Source organism: Anoplophora glabripennis, unplaced genomic scaffold (genome assembly GCF_000390285.2).
Source record: "Anoplophora glabripennis isolate ALB-LARVAE unplaced genomic scaffold, Agla_2.0 scaffold38, whole genome shotgun sequence".
In the NCBI taxonomy this organism is placed as follows: domain Eukaryota; kingdom Metazoa; phylum Arthropoda; class Insecta; order Coleoptera; family Cerambycidae; genus Anoplophora; species Anoplophora glabripennis.
The window spans coordinates 1,100,811-1,121,776 of record NW_019416373.1 but is presented as its reverse complement, the minus strand read 5'-3'; the positions used below and the strand labels follow the sequence as shown (position 1 = coordinate 1,121,776).

General features: G+C 31.9%; 1 protein-coding gene across 1 annotated transcript in view; it reads right to left on the bottom strand.

The window, feature by feature from the left end:
- Positions 1 to 20,966, bottom strand: part of LOC108905727 (hemicentin-1) — a 279,653-nt gene that overhangs the window by 172,047 nt on the left and 86,640 nt on the right. Inside the window, exons 6-7 of the mRNA XM_018708731.2 lie at positions 17,747 to 17,898; positions 16,874 to 17,018 (exon numbers count right to left, since the gene is read on the bottom strand). Coding sequence (XP_018564247.2) covers positions 16,874 to 17,018; positions 17,747 to 17,898 — 297 coding nt within the window. The remainder of the gene's footprint in view (positions 1 to 16,873; positions 17,019 to 17,746; positions 17,899 to 20,966) is intronic.

Genomic DNA, 20,966 nt, shown 5'->3' with positions numbered 1-20,966 from the left:
TATTGCTATTTTGCAACATCGGTAATAAATTTAAACATTTTAACTTACACTATATTGTGCAAAATTCAATTCTAAAACTTTTTTCCTCTTCAATATTCTTCCAAAATGCAGCATAGGTTCCAAGATATAAGTAAAAAACTTGGATAAAACAGGTTTTTTTTAAATTTTTTAAACATTTTTGCAATTTTGAGAATGTTCCGGACCTCGCCCAGATCTAGGAGATCTACACTTTTATAGTTTTAAAAAAATGCCACCGTTTACATCTAAACACAAGTCAGCTCTCTCGGCATTTATTATTCGATCCAGTACCTAATGCATCTGTAGTGTTTACTTTACTTGAATATAACAATGATTTAAACTAACCCCAGAGACAATAATCTAGAGGGTTAAGGTCTGGCAATCAAGCTGGCCGACGATGCGGAATATAGTTTTGTGTTATGTGACGGCAGAGAATAGGACGCATGTTTATAGGAACTTTTATGTTTATATTGGATCCCTGAATACGGACCTAAAATATTGACATTTCCTCCTGACTCACCTTGTATATTCCATAATAGTATGTATGAAACAAAAAGGAGCAGTCTATTTTTCTACACTGAACGCTTCATATGGAATTTACCATATAATATATACCTAGACCTAGGTATAATAAGTAATAATAAGTACCAGCAAAAGTTAATAAAATAATAATTTCTTACTCATAAAGAAAGCGATTGTAGAAAATAATTAACAGTTGTCCTAAGCGTTGCACGGTTTATCGTCTCTGGCGATCATCGGTAAATACCCATTTCAAAAACGAAAATAACCGTTCAACATTTACCGAAGTCATAGACGCATATCTAAAACAGTTGAAGTTTTTAATAGATGCTATTTTTACTAATGGTAGCGAAGCATCAACCACTTCACATTTTAGTCATTAACTATCTGCGTCATTGTACAATAACATGTACATGTCTGCCTCTGATATGAAGCTTCGCATCGATCAATTTATTCGATACGTATCTAGCGACACCCTAATGCCTGCCCTGTCGACCTGTCGTGCCGGTGTACAATCCAGGTGTTTTTGAGTTTGACGCTTTGCTTGGTCGAGTATATGGCACGTGTTTTTATGGCAGTTAATAACACTATTTGGCGTGAGGATAGAGCGGCACACTGCAATTCTCAAAATATACACGTGGATAGATGGATTTCAAAAAGAAATAGGTATTTCCGTCAGTTTGTTGTTATTGGCCAAAGATAAATGAAATTCTTCGTCGAAACAAAAGACGGAAAACTGCCGCGCGCGTAAAACCCACCTAAATTTCGGAAACAATTAGGAGCCGTGGCAGTTGTTAAATTCCATTTATAGCGAAGGAAGGGTTCAGGACAACATCGCGCTAAACTAATTTATTATATAAACTCGTCATGCACGAAATCAGAATAAGAGCAGCAGTAACGTATACCGTCGGTAATCCCGTTAGAGGCGGTCGCCATTTTGGGACGCGGACTGACCTAACATTTGTCAAGATCCGCACGAAACCGTTGGGGCGGTCCACAGCCGCAAATCTTACCTTATTCCGCATCACACTCTAGATTCACTTTACGTCTCCCCGCATTAAAACTAACAACCCTTTTCAGCTTTTTCGCCGGACGTCGGTTTAACGAATTAACGCCAGCCCTGCGCCCGTGTCCTTGCAAGATAATTTACTTTTATAACTCCACGAAAGTTCGGGTCCGCCCCCCCCCCACGCACTCACGGGAACTAATCTAATATAAAGTTTGCGACGTTATTGATACTAGCGCATTAGAAATCTTGGACGAACTCGCTTTGCTGCTTCTTATGTAAAAATAATTGAATTTAATGCAAGGTTTACTTTCTTTTGTTCACTGTCTCCCGGAATACTGATTTTGCAGGTGGATATCAAACATCATAGTATCAATTTTTCTGCGCACTCAGAAAAAAAAAAGAAAACATTAAAAGACAGGGTCAGGTATACTCTACAGGGGTTTAATAAACATACGGCAAAAATTAAAGAGGTTACTCCCTGGACTATTCTAAGAATATTAAAAAAATAGCGTTTTAAAAGTTTAAGTGGGACAGATTAAGGGAAAAATAATCACAGTCCACCAGCACCCCAATTACACCCTCAAAATTGAGCCCCAAAATTATAATTTTGGAAAAAAATTACATTTTTTGTTCTCTCGTTTGAAAATTATTTTTTTCAAATGGTACAAAACATTTTTTTTTCAGTTTTTGAGATGAGGGATAAGAATCCATTGTTTATATTGAGCTAAAAAAAATTTAGAATCCTTAAATTTACAAATATTGCAGTTTATGATGTTTTTAGCTCATATTTCCGCTCTTATGCATTGATTTGCTTGAAATTTGGACATTATGTGGGGAATAGCCCAAGAAACAAAATACACTCTATGCTGATATATATTTTTACCCTGGGGGTGGTTTCTACCCCTTTGTAGGAGTTGAAAATAAATTTTTTCAATATAGAATCGATAGAGCAACTAATTTCAAGCAAAAAATGTCCATACAATTTTTTTGAGTTATTTGCAATTAAAAAATTCAGTATTCAATCGCAAATAACTCAAAAAAATTGTATGGACATTTTTTGCTTGAAATTAGTTGCTCTATCGATTCTATATTGAAAAAATTTATTTTCAACTCCTACAAAGGGGTAGAAACCACCCCCAGGGTAAAAATATATATCAGCATAGAGTGTATTTTGTTTCTTGGGCTATTCCCCACATAATGTCCAAATTTCAAGCAAATCGATGCATAAGAGCGGAAATATGAGCTAAAAACATCATAAACTGCAATATTTGTAAATTTAAGGATTCTAAATTTTTTTTAGCTCAATATAAACAATGGATTCTTATCCCTCATCTCAAAAACTGAAAAAAAAATGTTTTGTACCATTTGAAAAAAATAATTTTCAAACGAGAGAACAAAAAATGTAATTTTTTTCCAAAATTATAATTTTGGGGCTCAATTTTGAGGGTGTAAATGGGGTGCTGGTGAAATGTGATTATTTTTCCCTTAATATATTCCACTTAAGCTTTAAAAGGCTATTTTTTTAATGTTTTTACCTATGTCCAAATCAGTTATAGTGAGCCGCTTTGTTCTGAAAATACAGGGCGAGAAACATTTTCGACAAAACCAATTTTGATATTTTTGAAATTATTAATGTAGTCGAAATAAGAGTACGGCGTATTACATTGGGTTTACCGAGTATAAATTGTTTTGAAAGAAAAAATGAGGCAAGTGCAAGCATTGAAAAGAAACCAGTTTAAACGAGAATTTCATATCATTTTGTAAGTGTCGAACTTGTTGAGACTGATTTACGTTTGGCTGTTTGACGTGTATTTTCTGTTTTTAAAGTTAAACTTTTGTTAGTGAAGTCCGTTATACTAACGCCGAGATGACATGCATTTCATTTATGAACTTGCTGATGGCAGTTTATTAAAAGGTAAGCGGTTGTACACTGAACGATTTCCTGACTGTAATGTTCCTGATAGAAACACCTTCCGAAATAGTTTCCTGCTGATTTTCCTCGACATATTGCATTGATTCAAATACCTCAACTACTGACGCTGATTCTTTTTACCGATGAAGCGAAATTCTCAATAAATGCAATAAGGAATTTTCACAATAACTATGTGAGGGCTGAAGAAAATCCACATGAGGTACTTGAAGATCGTTTTCAACATCATTTCTCGTTGAACGTTTGGATTGGAATTTTAGATGACTGGCTAATTGGACCGGTATTTCGACCAGGAAGACTTACAGGTCAGGTGAATCGCAATCTTTTGGAACATACGCCACCTCAGTTTTTGGAGGATGTACCATATAGGCAACAAGAAACGCAATGTAGTTTATGCTGTGCACGTAAGTTTTTAATAGTAACATACGGAGATCGCTGGATTGGTCAAGATGGACCTCACTTATGGTCTGCCCGATCGCTGGACTTAAACCCCCTGGATTATTACCTATGGGGCCATCTAAACTCATTAGTTTATACTACTCTAGTGGAAAATGTGGAAAGTTTAAGAAATCGGATAATTAGTGGGTGTAACTCAATAAGAAACGACCCTGGTGTTTTTGAAAGAGTTCAGCAATGAGGAGAAGATTGAATTCTTGCATCCTAGCTGGAGGTAGTTATTTTCAATAATTCTTATAGGTTAAGAAGCTTTGCTTGTAATTTTCAGTAGGTAACAAAATGTTGCTATTAAATATTCTTAGAATAGTCCAGGGAAGAACCCCTTGAATTTTTGCCGTATGTTTAATAAACACCCTGTAAAATAAATTGAAAGAACTTAGAACTTTTATAAAAAATAAAATTAAGTCTGCATCGTAATATGTAAATCAATTCAGTCAGAATTTATTCATGATAGTAAAAACTTTTGAAAATTTATAAATGGTAAAGGAAATAATATCCAAAATGTAGCAATGCAATAATTTTTCAGAAGTCAATAAAATCACTTCTATCGATAAACTTAAAGATATAACAACTAAAAATCTCCATATCAACATGGGTTTTTGGAGAAAAAATCGACTTCTTCAAATTTGCTTGCTGCACTCATTTTATATCGAATATAATTATGAACATAGACATGATGTAGTGTACACCAACTTCTTAAAGGCTTTTGACCGCATAATACATATTTTAATTAAACAACTTACCTATTTTGGTTCTAATGGAGCCTTATTAAAAGTATTTCAATGACAGTATTATTTGAAAAATAGACAGCAGTATGTTACTTACAATGGTCATCAATCTCACTAGTTTTTAGCTACATCCGGAGTTCCCCAAGGATCAAACCTAGGGCTATTGCTGTTTGATTCTTTAATAAGTTGTTCTCAGATCCACTTTTTGGCTAAGTTTGAGGTAGCAGTTGCTCTTGCAGAATAATTGGCTATTTTAGTTTTTTTTTTGGTGTCAAGAAATGTACGTTTAAACTACAGAGATGTAGAATTCTTTAAAACAGAGTATTTCTTGTACCAATCCTTTGAATTTGGTTCCTTCCAGGTTCGGCTTGGAGTTAAAAATAAACTGTAGATTGTAATGTCATATCCTCTACTTTTGATCAATTTCTTGTACAAACTGACAGACATATTTGAAGATTGTCTGAACCTTTTCTAACCACCTCGTGTATTATAGAAGATTTCCCTCATCTCCATGCTAACTCATTTGAAGCAATATGAAAAAAATTTCGCTAAACCATTTGGGGTATTTTCATCCCAAATTTGATAATACAAATCATCGGTTAATGATGAAGAGTTGGCTTTTGTTTTTATAGAATTGTTCATTAATTTTCTTCGCGTAGCATCTCGAGCTGCTCTGGTGGACACTTTTCATATCAGAAAAGAGATTTAACTTAATTTTATATTTTTCATAAGACCTTTCATGTAACTGTTTTGCTGTGGATTTTCGCATCGTTTCAGTTACATTTTCTAGATCGTTAATTGTTCGTTAGTCAAAGATTTGTCTGTTAGATATGTCTTTTCACTGCAAAACTCAATAAACTGTTTCCATACGTTTGTTTTAGACTTTTTGTCACTTATAGGTATTAAATTTTGAACTTCTCTTTCAGTTGATCATCTTTGCCGAAACAAGAAATTTTTAAAATACTGTTTTGACAAAAGTTCACGCAGACTAAACCGTCAACGTCAACACGACAGCAATAACAAGTCAGCAGGACTTCCTTTACATTTTGATTTCAATGATTCGACTTCAAAATGTCAGGTTTGAGTTGTAATTTTATTCGTAATTTTGATGTGACCACACGCGCCTAAACTTTTCCAGGTAATTTTTTCTTGGTCACCAATATTTTTAGAAAATTATTTCTTGGGATTATTTTAAAAATATTCGTGACATCGAAATATATGTTAGTTAAATTCAATTGTGATAATAAAAAACCTACATTTTATAATGAAAACTTGTCCTCGATGTATATAAGATCTGCTCCAACAATAGTGGTTGCAATTTATCAAAAACTTCGCCCAGATAAGTTGATGCACTCCTAACGAATACTAGTATGTCACACGAAGAAGTCGAACAAACATTTCTAAACATTTCCAACTGTTCTGTGATAGCCGCTAGAACAAACCTATTATTTGTTTTGCGCTAGCTTCGTTCTTTTGTCTAAACACATCCATTCTAAACGTCCTGTTTAACTATTCGATCCGATACGAGAATTCACAGCTACCTTGGATCAAGACGTAATTTAATTACTGTTTCGCAGTAGAGACCTGCAGAATGTAGCCTTACATTTAGTTGCGCATATCTTAAAAACTATTAAGTTTAGATGCAGTAGAGGACGCAGCACTAGAATTTGCATTTGATTATAGGGCATTCTGGTGAATTTAATGAAGAAACTTAGTCGAGAAACTTAATTTTCGGAATATTCATAAAGAGATTGAAGTAGGAGCACCATAACATCAATACCTATTTATTTTCCGTTAAAAATACAGGAATTTAAAAAGATCTGTTCATCTCTAGAGCGTACAGGGTGTTACATAATGAAAAGTAATCTTTTTCGATCGCTCTGTATACGATGTAGGTGCGTAGGAAATAAGAAAAGTCGAAGAATGATATTACTGATGAACTTCCCGGTACATATTACGGAGTATTTTCCTAATATCTGTTAAATCTAAATACAATACAGGACATAGGAACCATGACATACATTCTGGAGTGATTCTTTTTGTTCGGAGTTCACAATATTCGAAATATTCTTGTATCGACAAGAAAATGTTTTTGTACGCTTGCTATTTTTATATAAATTGCCCTTTCGCTGATTGAATACCAAACAATGCCCCTTGAGTTCTGAGATAAAAGAAAGGCGTTTGAAAATGTATACTGTTAATATAAAAAGACGGAAAGAGGCGCTTTTTTTTCATTCTCCATTATAATTCCATTCTTTTACAAAAAGGTCCGTCGTTATCTATACAAAGGAGTTGAAAATGCTGTACAAGTGTGCCAATTATTATTTTTTATTAATTACCAATATGGAATCTTGCAAAAAATAATTATAAATATAACATAGATAAATCGATTTGCTCAAGGTAAAATCCACGCGTTGTAATAAAGGAATTTAGTCATTAATACAAGGTATTTCGCATAAGAATACAGAGCAGGAGTAGGTAGGGCATAAAAGTTAGAAAGAAAAGTTTTCTCTCAAATAACTTGAAATATTTTATTGAAAATTGGTACATAATTCAAATAATGTACCTTCCTTAGAAATATGCTTAATATATTGTTATGATTTGTTTGCTTGATAACTTAAAACGTGCCAAAAAGGACCAAAATATAAAATTCTTGAAATAAATAAAAGTATTTAACTTAGTAGAGTAGAGTAGAATAAAGTAAAATGAAGGATATTTTTACATATAAAATAAGTTTGTAATAGTATAAGTCTTAAAAGTGTTATATGAAACGCCTAAATTGTCAAAATTGTGATTAAAATTGAATATACACATGCAATAATTGTTAAAATGCACTCATGCATCACAATTAGGTTAAAAAGAATACTAAAGAACTATTTTGTAATGTCAGGTACCATGTACAGGCATGAGCACATTAGGAAAAATATCAGAATTTTGATAAGTTATCGACGGAAGGTAACGGAGTTTTACACATAAAGAAGTAGCATGCAATAAAACTGTTATAAAAGTAAAGTACAGCATACCTATGGTCAGTATTTATGTGTAGAATTAAACCTGAGCCACTGTAAAAGATTTCATGTATCGTTTAAATGTTGACAGATTTTTGTTCCGTCAGAATTTATAAATTTCTAGTTTTAAGAGTGTTGTAGAACTGCAAAATAGTATGTGTAGAGTGTGAAAGACCTTCATAATTTCATAAACTGTATTTAGACTCCAATCCAAGTTCAAATGTCTGTGTAAACTTTAAAAGTTCTCGGTGAATCGGTCAACCTAGAAATTTTCAGTTGTTTAGTTTCAAAAAACAGATAATTGTTTGAAAAGTAAAAAAGAGGTAGTAGTAAAGACAGAGAATGGAGAAACATACAGAAAATTAAGGTAAATAACGTAATTTAATTACAATTTTCAAAATTAAGTAAAGTTTATAAGTTAAGAGTTTAAAAGTTAGCCTAGAAAGATGCTGGTATCAAAAAATATAGAGAAATTCAAGGAATCAGAATATGTAAAGATCATGCAGTTTACAATATGTGGAAAGTAAATATTTTGAAAATAAAAATTCATAAAAGTTTGTTTGACAGGCTCCATAGCAACATTTCTTTTGTTTTTCGTCAATAAAACCAAAATCCGAGCTCATCGTAGCTAGTCTCTCATAATTTCCTGAAGCAGTAACATCATCAGTTTGCTCCTAAAGTAACAAATGAAAATCAATTAAAATCAATACGTTTATGGAAATTTATCTATCCAGTCATCCGTGAGGAGAAATGTCTTGACAGCCAGTAGTGTCAAAAGTCCGAATTATCCAGTGTTCATACAATGTCATTATCCCGAAAAGTCCATGATGATTATTATCATTCAATAAAAGTGCAACACAAAATCTGAACTGTTTATAAAATTAGAAAATTGAAAAATAATAAAAAGTGTAGTGTATTTGTGGTTCGAATCATCACGGCAAAGAACAAGCAGAACGAGTTTCCAGATGTGAACTAAGGACCCATTGCTGCACCATATTGGAGATTATATAACCAGTGAAACCATACAATGCATTGTAAGTTCTAAACATTGGCCAATTTAAGTTTGCAAACTTTGAATTTGATCGTCATCAATTCGTAAAATTTTAAATATATGCATATGATGAAAAACATGTTTTCATTTTCCAAACATTGACGTGTCAACAGTACAAAACAAACAAAATTATAAACAAAAGTATAATATATCCATATTTGTAAAAGTTTAAAACATCTTTCATTTTAAATTAGCTTAAGCAAGTCATAAAAGTAAATAAAATTATAGGAAGCCTCATCCATAAATTAAGTCTGCTCTACATTAGTAACAATCAAAGTCCAAATTTTAAACAAATATAAACATTTATATCAATAAAGGCGCCCAACTAGTTACCTATTAACAATCAACAAACAAATCAATACATCAGAAAAAAAATATAAAATCAAAAAATCAAAACATTTATATCAATAAACATTATAAACATCCAAAACATAATAATATGTATGATTTCAATTTCATGCTTTTAAATTAAATGTTCAGAATCTGTGAGGTGCACATAGGTCTCATTTGTTAAAATATAAACCAAAAATATAGAACTGCTTATACACTGCGATCATGATGAACGGAACAAATTCGTTTAAGATTCAGGTAATTATTTTGTGGAAAAACAAAGAATACGCCAGGAAATAAGACTGATTCCAGAGGTAATTGAAAACGTTCAATGGAATACAATCCTTCGACTACAAAAATGTATTGAAATAAACGAACAAAACATTGAACATTTATTATAAAGCAATTATTATCTAAATAATGTCTTATGATTAAACATTATTTTTTTCCATTTATCACATTTCAAACATCATTATTACGAAAACCGCTGATTTTAGAGATATGGTATGTTATACAGAAACTGTTCAGAATATACCGTACAATTCAAAAAATGGCATAATATACAGGTAGTTGCATTAAAAAAATCAATGACGACTGCATATGTTCTTTTTGAGACACCTAGTATACAATATTCTTATGTAAAAAATCCGCAACTAAAAATACTAATCGACGTGTCGGAGCGTTTTTCCAAAATAATTACCAGAATTTTAAACGAATTTGTTCCTTTCATCAAGAACGCACTGTATAGTATCATTATTTTCACAAAGTTAATGTAAAAGTTGCTTCGTTTTCAGTTCTATGAAACAAAAACTCCGGTATGACGTTGAAAACTTAACAATTTAATTTTTAGGGTGTGCATAAATCTATTTTATTAATTTCATTGCTCATTTTATAATGTCATCAATTGCTTTTATTGGCAGTAACACGGTGATTCATAGTCATTTAAGACAGAACGTTCCTAAGCAACTGTATTTTAATTAATATATCCGAAGAGAAATTTCCTTTAATAAGAGGAACATCTGTAGCAAATTAGCAAGGCTGTTATTTACGCTTAGGCAAGCATAGTACAATCAGTAGAAGACGTGTCTAAAAAGTCCTTTCGGTTCTTTAACTTATTCAGGTGACACTTTTTAATTTTCTTGTCTTTAACTAGGTGGCGTGTTATCCGAGAGGATCCGCTAGCGGGAATCAGTTTAGGTTTTGATCGGAATCCGGCGGAAATACATCGGAATATCTGGGAATATTATGGAATACCCTGGGAACTACTGGAATATTATGAACTATTTTCATTTCGGCGTGTTCGGAATACATTGAAGTGACAGAATAACTTGTACATATTTTTTATAAAAACGAATTCTTGGAGATTTCAAAGGACCACAACTTTTGTGGAAATAGATCTTTTTTTGAACGGTATATGACGCTTTCTATTTGTGTCGATTTTTGCTAAAAATTTATTTATAATATAATTGCCAGTATTGCCAACTGGAACACTCCAACAAAATTCTCAAATGGAAACAATCAAATTAACATAGAAATAAATGTCATAAGATAGAAACATAGTTTTATCACATACGTGACAGCGCATGCATGTTTTTGTTTTAAAGTTCCTACATTGTATGGAATTTATATCATGAAATTAAAGAAAATACATATCCAATGCATAGGAAAATAAATAAAATTAAAAACCATTAAATAAAGGTTAAATACAGAAATGTCGGGTATTCTCAAAGTTGAGTCATTTATTTATAGCTGGTAGAACTCTTTAAGAAAAGTCGATTTACCAAAAATCGTTTATGAAAGTTGTCAAATAAAGCAATTATTAACAATTATTTAAAAAAAATTGAAATTTAAAAACTCAATACAAACCTGATTTATTGTCATTTATGAAGCACGCGTTGTAAAAACGTAAATGGTAATCAATTGATAACAATTTTGTACAATTTTTGTAGAACAATTTTGAACCATTTTTGTAGAACGGGATTTTTATAACTCTCTTCTGCAACTTTTATATAAACGATTTTAGGTAAATCGACTTTTTTACGAATTCTACCAGCTGTTGAAATAAATGCCTCAATTTTCAGAACACCCTGTATATATCGCAGTTTGCAATTAAGGTAGACCTTGGAAGAAAACGATACTGAGTGCTAAATTGTGCTATTTTGGAAGCCATTAACACTAATTTTTGTTGAAAATTGGACTAAAAGCGACATTTTTACGAGACACCCTGTATCTAAGAACTTACTTAATGGTATGACTTTATCTTGACATCAAATAAAAATAGTTGGTTACATTAAAATTTCAACTTTCTAAGAAAAGTATTGAGATAAAAAATATTTTTTAAAACAGGAATATTCATAGAACCGTTTTAAAAATATCTGTTATTGTCACAGTACTGTGATTTTTCTTTGATAATACTGCCTTATGGAATAATTATTCTATGGAAAATAATTACGACAATTTGCATGTCAGAACACCTATTAGGTACATTCTAATAAAAACTATACGTATCCTGAATAAGGATATCCAGTACACGATAATGGTGAAAGATCAATCGACCATTGAAATGGCGTAAATATACCCTGATATATCTTTTAGTTGATATATTTTCGAAACATTGATTTTTTTGTCTGTTATTATCAGATCTAGAACAGAATAAATGGCATTTTTTCAAGGAAATGTTTTTTGTGTTTTCTGGAAAGCTAGTTTTGCTCTCCGACGTTTCATTTTCAATTCACAATCACCAACTTATTCTTTTTAGAAAACGCTTCTCTCTTAAAATACATATTTATAACTTTTCGTTTGTTGGTGTGTCACTTTTAATGACCCAATTGCGTTCCGATTACAATTTTCGCATCATCGGGAGCTTTTGAAGCATTTTTAAGTCGGCCTTGCAGATAAGACAGTGAGTAGAAAAACTAAGGCCAAAGAAAGCTAAAAAAATATAGAAAAAGTTGTAATAATTAAGAACCTACAATAATAAATTGAACAAATACATTATATACTACATACATTATTAAATATACACTGTAAAAAAGATCACCCAAATTTACTCAATTTTACTCACAATGTATTAATTTCTGTCCACATCCGATTGAGTGAAATTTTCACTCTATTAGTATGAGTATAACTAAAATTTTATGAGTGAAACTATTGCAACGAAAGTGAGTGAATTTTGACTCTATTCTGAATATGTAAAATTAATTAAGAGTTGGCTGTTTCTCTTTCTCAATATAATTTAATTTAATTATTGTAATCAAACCACTGCATTTAAACATAATTTTCACTAAAATAACCGGATTAACGGACACTTGTCCAGCACTACACGCCATAAGATGACCTAATGGGGGACGATTGGAATAGACAAAGACAACTCACGACAACCATAGAATGAGGCGCCGTCACTCAATTATGAGGACATTTACTCCAATTTAGCCATCAAATAGGAGATTATCTGCAGAATTTAGTAAACGGGTACCTATATTTGAGCAAAAGTACTCAGTCTTAGTTCAAATATTATCACAAATGAGTAAAATTATCAAAATGCTCAATATTGAGTGAAAATGTACTAAATAATTTCACTCAATAGATTCACTCCGTACCTTTATTGCTTTCACTCACACCGATTCTTTTACAGTGTATTAGCATTCTTAATTGATTTCTTCGACACTTTCTTTTGCACAATAAAGTTATCTCTTTGCTTTATCAACATATTATCTGATGTACGGAATATCCTGAATGTGTATAATTTGGACTTTTCCACAAACTGCATTTATTTAATCCGATCATTATTACGGAAGTTATTCGAAAACTCGGGGAATTCTTGAGTGCCGCATCTCTCGTATATTTTAATTATTATGTTCAAAGCGAAAAGAGGAACATCTGCATCTAGTCGGCGGGCCACGAACCGTACCCTCTACGTGTAGGGGTAATAGAAATAAGGAAACATTTAATGAAAGTTCGCAAAGAGCTCAGCAAAATGTAGGGGCTTTCTATTAAAACAGTTTAGTAGGAGCAAGAGTAACGTTGCGGATGTCTTTAACAAAGCTAACTCTGGCCTTTTCCCTGGCAGACATGCGGGGAATTCGCGATGACCCTGGTTTTGGAAACCAAGCAGCACAAATTCGGCCGTTTGTATTCAGATCACGGGGCCGACGAAGTTTTGTATCTTCTTAGCTTCAAGATGGTTTGTAATCACTTTAGAGGTGGGGTCAAGAATAATATGGAAACACTGATTAATTTGTAACTCTCCCCGTTCACGATAAAATTCCTAATCTCTGCTCGAGTAGAGCGAGAACGCGGAAAGACGTCGTCTTCGATGGAGCGTAAAGCAAGGCGGAACGCTTAAAATTCATAACGTATTTTCTTTATTGTAAAACGAAAAATTATGAAGAAACAATAGACTAATAAAATAATAATATTATTATTTTTAATTAAATTATGTCTGAAAATAAAAAATAAGTGATTACATCAATGCCACAGAACTAAGTTATCATTTTTTTAGGCATGAAACTCCTTTAATGAATATGACAGCGTTTCTTTTAATCAATAATTGGCATATTTTCAGGCTGTAACTAAGAACATACAAGGTGTTCCAAAGTAACAGATCTTGTCAAAAATAAGAACTGCAAAAAGTTTTTTGGCAAAATCGATTTGTTTTATAATAATAATAATAATACGTGACAGCGCATGCATGTTTTTGTTTTAAAGTTCCTACATTGTATGGAATTTATATCATGAAATTAAAGAAAATACATATCCAATGCATAGGAAAATAAATAAAATTAAAAACCATTAAATAAAGGTTAAATACAGAAATGTCGGGTATTCTCAAAGTTGAGTCATTTATTTATAGCTGGTAGAACTCTTTAAGAAAAGTCGATTTACCAAAAATCGTTTATGAAAGTTGTCAAATAAAGCAATTATTAACAATTATTTAAAAAAAATTGAAATTTAAAAACTCAATACAAACCTGATTTATTGTCATTTATGAAGCACGCGTTGTAAAAACGTAAATGGTAATCAATTGATAACAATTTTGTACAATTTTTGTAGAACAATTTTGAACCATTTTTGTAGAACGGGATTTTTATAACTCTCTTCTGCAACTTTTATATAAACGATTTTAGGTAAATCGACTTTTTTACGAATTCTACCAGCTGTTGAAATAAATGCCTCAATTTTCAGAACACCCTGTATATATCGCAGTTTGCAATTAAGGTAGACCTTGGAAGAAAACGATACTGAGTGCTAAATTGTGCTATTTTGGAAGCCATTAACACTAATTTTTGTTGAAAATTGGACTAAAAGCGACATTTTTACGAGACACCCTGTATCTAAGAACTTACTTAATGGTATGACTTTATCTTGACATCAAATAAAAATAGTTGGTTACATTAAAATTTCAACTTTCTAAGAAAAGTATTGAGATAAAAAATATTTTTTAAAACAGGAATATTCATAGAACCGTTTTAAAAATATCTGTTATTGTCACAGTACTGTGATTTTTCTTTGATAATACTGCCTTATGGAATAATTATTCTATGGAAAATAATTACGACAATTTGCATGTCAGAACACCTATTAGGTACATTCTAATAAAAACTATACGTATCCTGAATAAGGATATCCAGTACACGATAATGGTGAAAGATCAATCGACCATTGAAATGGCGTAAATATACCCTGATGTATCTTTTAGTTGATATATTTTCGAAACATTGATTTTTTTGTCTGTTATTATCAGATCTAGAACAGAATAAATGGCATTTTTTCAAGGAAATGTTTTTTGTGTTTTCTGGAAAGCTAGTTTTACTCTCCGACGTTTGATTTTCAATTCACAATCACCAACTTATTCTTTTTAGAAAACGCTTCTCTCTTAAAATACATATTTATAACTTTTCGTTTGTTGGTGTGTCACTTTTAATGACCCAATTGCGTNTTATTTGAATTTTTCACATAAATTTTGAGGTTATGTGAAAAAAGTGTAAATACAAAAGTTGTAGATCTTTTTATTACCTACAACTTTGCCATTTAACTTTTTTCCATAAGACTTGTAGTTTTTCCGGAAATCAAGATAAACCGTTTTTTACCCTTAAAAACTCACCCCCTTCCCCTTCCCGACCTCAGATCGCCCGTAAATTATTTTTCATTTCATTTCTGTTATATTCTCTTCCTTTTCCAATGGGTTTCATCCTACTATAATTTTTTTTTCAGTTTTTACCATTTTTGAAGGCTTAAGCACTGGTCTATACTGAATTCTTGTTGCGCGATTTTTTCGATGCCGCGGCTAGTGAGACTCCTGGGAAGGCGTAGAACTTCGTGTTGCTGTTTTTTTTTTTGTAAAAAAAATCACAAAACTTTCGAAAATGGTTTGATACTAAAATAATAGTCCGAGGTTTGGTTTACCGTGGTCCGAGAGTCAGTAGTCGATTCGTATTTATGTGTCTGTCACTATCTAAATTTTAACTCACGACTGATGACAGCGATGTCGACGTTTTTCGCTGTCTGTGATGATTTTTTGCTTATTTTACATTAATTTTAATTGAAAATCTCTGGTTCGGTGACAATATGTTAAAAAAATTCGAAAAATGTCATATTTTTCTTCCTATTTAATTATGCACCTACCTTTTCAAGTTGATTTTAGGCGAAAATGGAAGAGGAAAAAAATGTTTGTAATTAATTTTTTTACAAAATGTGACTAGTTACAAATGAATTGAATCATGATTATTATTGCAAAAATCAAAAAAATCGCCAAAATTGGGGTTAAAAGATTACTTTTTAGGGATTTTTTTTGGGGTCTTTAAATTGGGTATAGGACCTTCATACTTGACTCAAGAAAACTTTATATTATGTTAAATCATCACACCAAATTTCATCAAAATCGGTTCGATAGATTTTGTATAATAATTTTGCAATCCAAATTTAGAAAAAAATTTGCAAATTTTCAATATTTTGCGCAGCAAAAACCAATGCCCTTAGATTTATGAAATTTTAATCACATATAGAAGGGCTCTTAAGCTTTCAAACGCTTTTTGATAAATTTGAATCCGTCAATTAGGAGAGCTCTGACGCTTGTTTAAATATTGGTCGAATTTTTGTACTTATAAACCATTAGAACTCCTACACAATAAAACTTGGTACAAAATCTGTACCAGATGTCATTTTATTTTTAAGTTTTTTAAGGGAGTTGGAAAAATCCACCTCACCTTTATTCAATATAGTCTCTTTCCCACTCAATACAATGATTTGTACGGTTTAAAAGTATGTCGAATGAGTCATTTCCATAATTCAATAATGGAACAGGAAAATGCTGTAAAATTATATAACCTCCCAGAAGCCCCGATCTGAACTCAATTAATTTTAATGAATTATCATTAAATAGTATGAATTGAAGTATTTTTTTGTGTAAAATAATTGCAACTTTATATATTTATAACTTTCTTGAATATTGTAACATCATCTCTTAAAGGCATCTTCGATATTGAAAAAAAAAATGGGTAATTAATTAGCTTGTGGCCACTTTAATTTTTTTTTTCAGAAAATTTGACACCCTACATATACAATTAAGACAATAATAAATTTCTTAGAATTCGGGGACAGGCTCGAATTATCATAAAAAATTGTCAAATTTACACAAATACATACATTTACAAATTTAAAAAGAATCCCCTTAAGATCGCAGTAACTTTCTTTCTCGCAACTAACCTTCAACAAATATTCTAAGCAACCAAACCAAACAATAGGAAAACAAAATGTGATACTCTGCCGTTCAACGTGTCAAATCATTTTGCCAATAGCTAGACCTAAGGTAAATGTCGGACTTACATGCGACGTGAATCTGTCTCCTGTCTTCAGCTGATCCTCCGGGAAAACGTGGATTGTCCGCTCGACATACTAGATCCTTCCCGTCGTCCTCTGCGACAACGTTAAGCGACAAAATGCTGCCCGTAAATGAATCAGTCTCTTCCTCCTAACAACAAATAAGAGGTTAACTCTACTGGATTTTTAAAAATCTGTTATCTTGTGTGCTAATTTGTAGATTACATATAAACTAAAATTGAGGTTTTTAATAGAGAACTTAATTTCTATAGAGAGACAATATCTAAAAATAATGCTCTGGAATATAGACTAATTTATAGGCAGAATGAAAAATGGTCAGTTTTATTTAAAAAAAAATCAATGAGAGTCCTGACAAGATATCTACATTTTAATAAACATAACAAATTTTTTCGAAATCTGTGTTTTATTGCAACTTTTAGTGATATATTTCGTGATATCAATTCAATTTTTAATGACACGTACCTATATTCCCAAAGTCAGCGATTACTTAGGATTGCAGAGTTGCCAAATTATTCAGAAAATTCCTTAAATTTTGATAAAACTATTCTGTTAAAATTTGCCATAACAAAATATTTGATAATGTGAAAGGCAAAGGCTAGTCACCTACTACAAACTGTGAGACATCTATTTTTTGTACAGGGTGTTATTTGTAGACATGCCAACATTATTTATTAAAGCCCGAAGTAAACGAAGCTTTATTATCCGTTGGGTTAAGAAAAATCGGTAACCACACATTATAATTAGAAGGATGCGGCGTCTGCGTCGCCATATTGGCCATCTCGAGAGTGACGCTCGGATGTGCTGAGCGGCGCTAATGAGGGGATTAGTTAACAAACTGTGCAAACGTAACTTACTTACCGTAACAACGGCATTCCTAATAGGTTTTCCATCAAGTAGCCATGTTAACTTGGCAGGTGGATAAGAACCGGAAGTTTCGCATCTGATGTTTTGCGACTTTCTGATAGATAGTAAATCATTCGGGCTGACAATCTTTACTTTGCTTGGTTTTACTGTAAACGTGAAATTGATTAGTTCTCGATAAATAGAATGGAATGGAACTATCGCATCGATCGACGATAAAACATAGAATTTAAGGATTACCTCCTGATATAATTAGAAATGGCTGGATTTTAAATTTTTGTTGTAAATTTACTGAGAAACTAAACTAAAGTAATAACATAAACACCGTTTATACACCTGTTTCGGAATTGTTAGCATTCATCAGTATGCTATAGGTGCCATATGACTTGAATGATCTCAGCTGTATTTCTGTATTTAATAATATTGCTGGTGAAATTCAATAATAAATAAATGGAAACGTGTTCGAAAAAACGCTCGGACACGTCGATTGGTAATTTTAGTTGTGCATTTTTTTCAATAAAAACTTTTTATACCTATAAGGTGTGTCATTTAACAGTGGTCAATACCAATTTTCTTATTTTAAACGTAACACTCTGTATATTATTCAATTTTTGGATTCTTCAGAAAATTTTAGACATATTTCATGTCCTATACTTATCTTCAACTGTTTCGGAAATATTAAGTGTTTTCAGGTTTATCCCAAAAATTAACATCAAAAAAAGAAAATTATTTGATTACAGAAATTCGCTACAACACGATAAATCCGGAAACACTTAATATTTCCGAAACAGTTGAATATAAGTATAGGACATTGTACATGAAATATGTCTAGAATTTTCAGAAGAATCCAAAAATTGAATAATATACAGGGTGTTGCATTTAAAACAAGAAAGTTGTATTGACCACTGTTACATGGCACACCCTGTATAAAAAGTTTTGTTAAAAAAATGCTCAACTAAAAATACCAATCGACGTGTCCGAGCGTTTTTTTAACACGCCCCCATTTATTTATGATTGAATTTATTCCATTTGGCTGATACAGATTGTACATATAGCCCTTCTTTCTGAAAAATGTCATCACTTAAAACTTTGCTTTCACCCTCACAGGGACGACACTGGTCATGCTTTCATAATAAATGCAATATAAGTCGCTCTCTGTCATTTTTATTAGCGTTTAGGAAAGGAAACAAATTAAAATTGTTTTTCATTATATTATAAGATTACTAGAACCAAATAGAATTTTAGAGGAAAATAAATGAATTACCCATATAATGTCAGTATATGTCGCAAATATCATCACAAATGACAGAAAAAAATGCAGTGGAATTACGTCAAGTGTATCTACGAAGAGAAAAACTTCAGGACACTTTTTTGTTGCCTTGGTAATTTCTAAGGTAACACTATTTGATTGGCTACACAATAGAGATGCGAAATTTTCTGTAAAATGTGCCTCACACAGACAGTTTTAGGCATGTTTCAGCTTCGTATTTGCGCTTAACGTAAAACAAGCAAAAAAAACGATGCGAATAGATCGCAAACGAGGCTCTACAACTTCTCCGACATACTCAAATACCCTGTGGTTACAGTTCGACAAGTTAAGGGCAGAAAACAGAATAGTAGATCACAAGACAACGGCCCAAGTTTAACCATAGATTTCTAGATACTCAGCTGCATGAACAGGAGTTTTGAACTTGCTAGTTTGGAGCTAAATTGGATAGTTTGCAGTAAGTATCAATAACCGCAATAATTGTTACCCTGTTTGATAACTTGTCTGGTATGATTAAATGTGTTCAGCGTTTGTATGATATTCGACTTGATGTACATTGTTGCCTTGAAAATATCTGATTTTAAATGTAAATGCGAAATAAAAGTTAAAGGCCAAGTCTAGAAGGCGCAAACCCGTTTAGCATCAAAAACAAAAAAAAAAGTTTGTTATTTAAGTTGAAAAAGTTCAGTAAAATGGTATAAACGTGAATTCAACATTGTTTCATTCCCCAAAGGGATAGCCCTCGGAAAGTCTCGATAAGTGTTTTCTTGGACGAAACTGAATAAAAAACAATAAAATGTCTACGGACAAAGAATGATATTAATTATACAAATAATTTGCCAACCACCTTAGAATATTACAGACTATTCTTTTTCTACGTACTCTTTAAAGGGTTGCAACTGCATTAAGGAACGCTTTAGGCATGTGTTCATACACTGTAAACAAAATTTTACTCAAATTCACTCAATTTTACTCAATTCTGTAACGATCCATACCCAATTGAGTGAAATTTTTCACTCTACTAGTATGAGTACAAATAATATTTTATGAGTGGAACTATTGCAACAGAAGTGAGTGAATTTTACTCAGATCCGAGTTTCTGCTAACTACCAAGTGAGTGACTTTTGACTTTATTCCGAGTATGTAAAACTAATTAAGTACTTGAGTGAAATTACTCAGTTTTAGTTTAAATATTATCACAAATGAGTAAAATGATCAAACTACCCAATATTGAATCAAATCAATCATTATTTAGGCGAAAATTTAGGCCTAATATTGTGTCGCTCTCTTGTATGATGAAAATGAAAATTTTGTCGAACAAATCTATTCTGATTATTATTTATATAAACGAGACACTCAAATATGTAAACTGACGGCATTGTAAGAATATTTAGCAGTTTGAAGTGCTCCCCAATCATCTCTGTATTTTATTCCAGTCATACTTAATTCTAACACTTTTAGGTTGTAAACCAAAAATTTTATCACTGTGAGACGAATGACCCCAGTTCAAAATTGCATAAGTCATGGTGGCATAAAAAGTACCATAATATGCAGATATGAGTACATGCTTAGATACTACACGATCCAAATTACGCAGTAGGAAAATATTCTTAGATAAACGTACGGATAAATCATTGACATCTTTTCCCAACTCAATTTAGTGTCAAGGTGAACTCCAAGAAATTTAATGCTATTTGAGTTATCACAAGTATTGATATGGCGAAGTGTAAAAAGCAAAGATTGAGTTTTGTCAACATTTAAGTTCAATCTATTAGCAATAAACCAGTCCTTTATCAGCAGCAGCGTATCCATTGAATTCTTTGTGAGTTTAATTAAGTTATTATTTGACTTTAAAGCGGTAGTATCATCGGCAAATAAAATAAAATCAATAGTTATATCACAATTTGGGAAATCATTGATATAGATAAGAAACAGAATAGGGCCCAATAC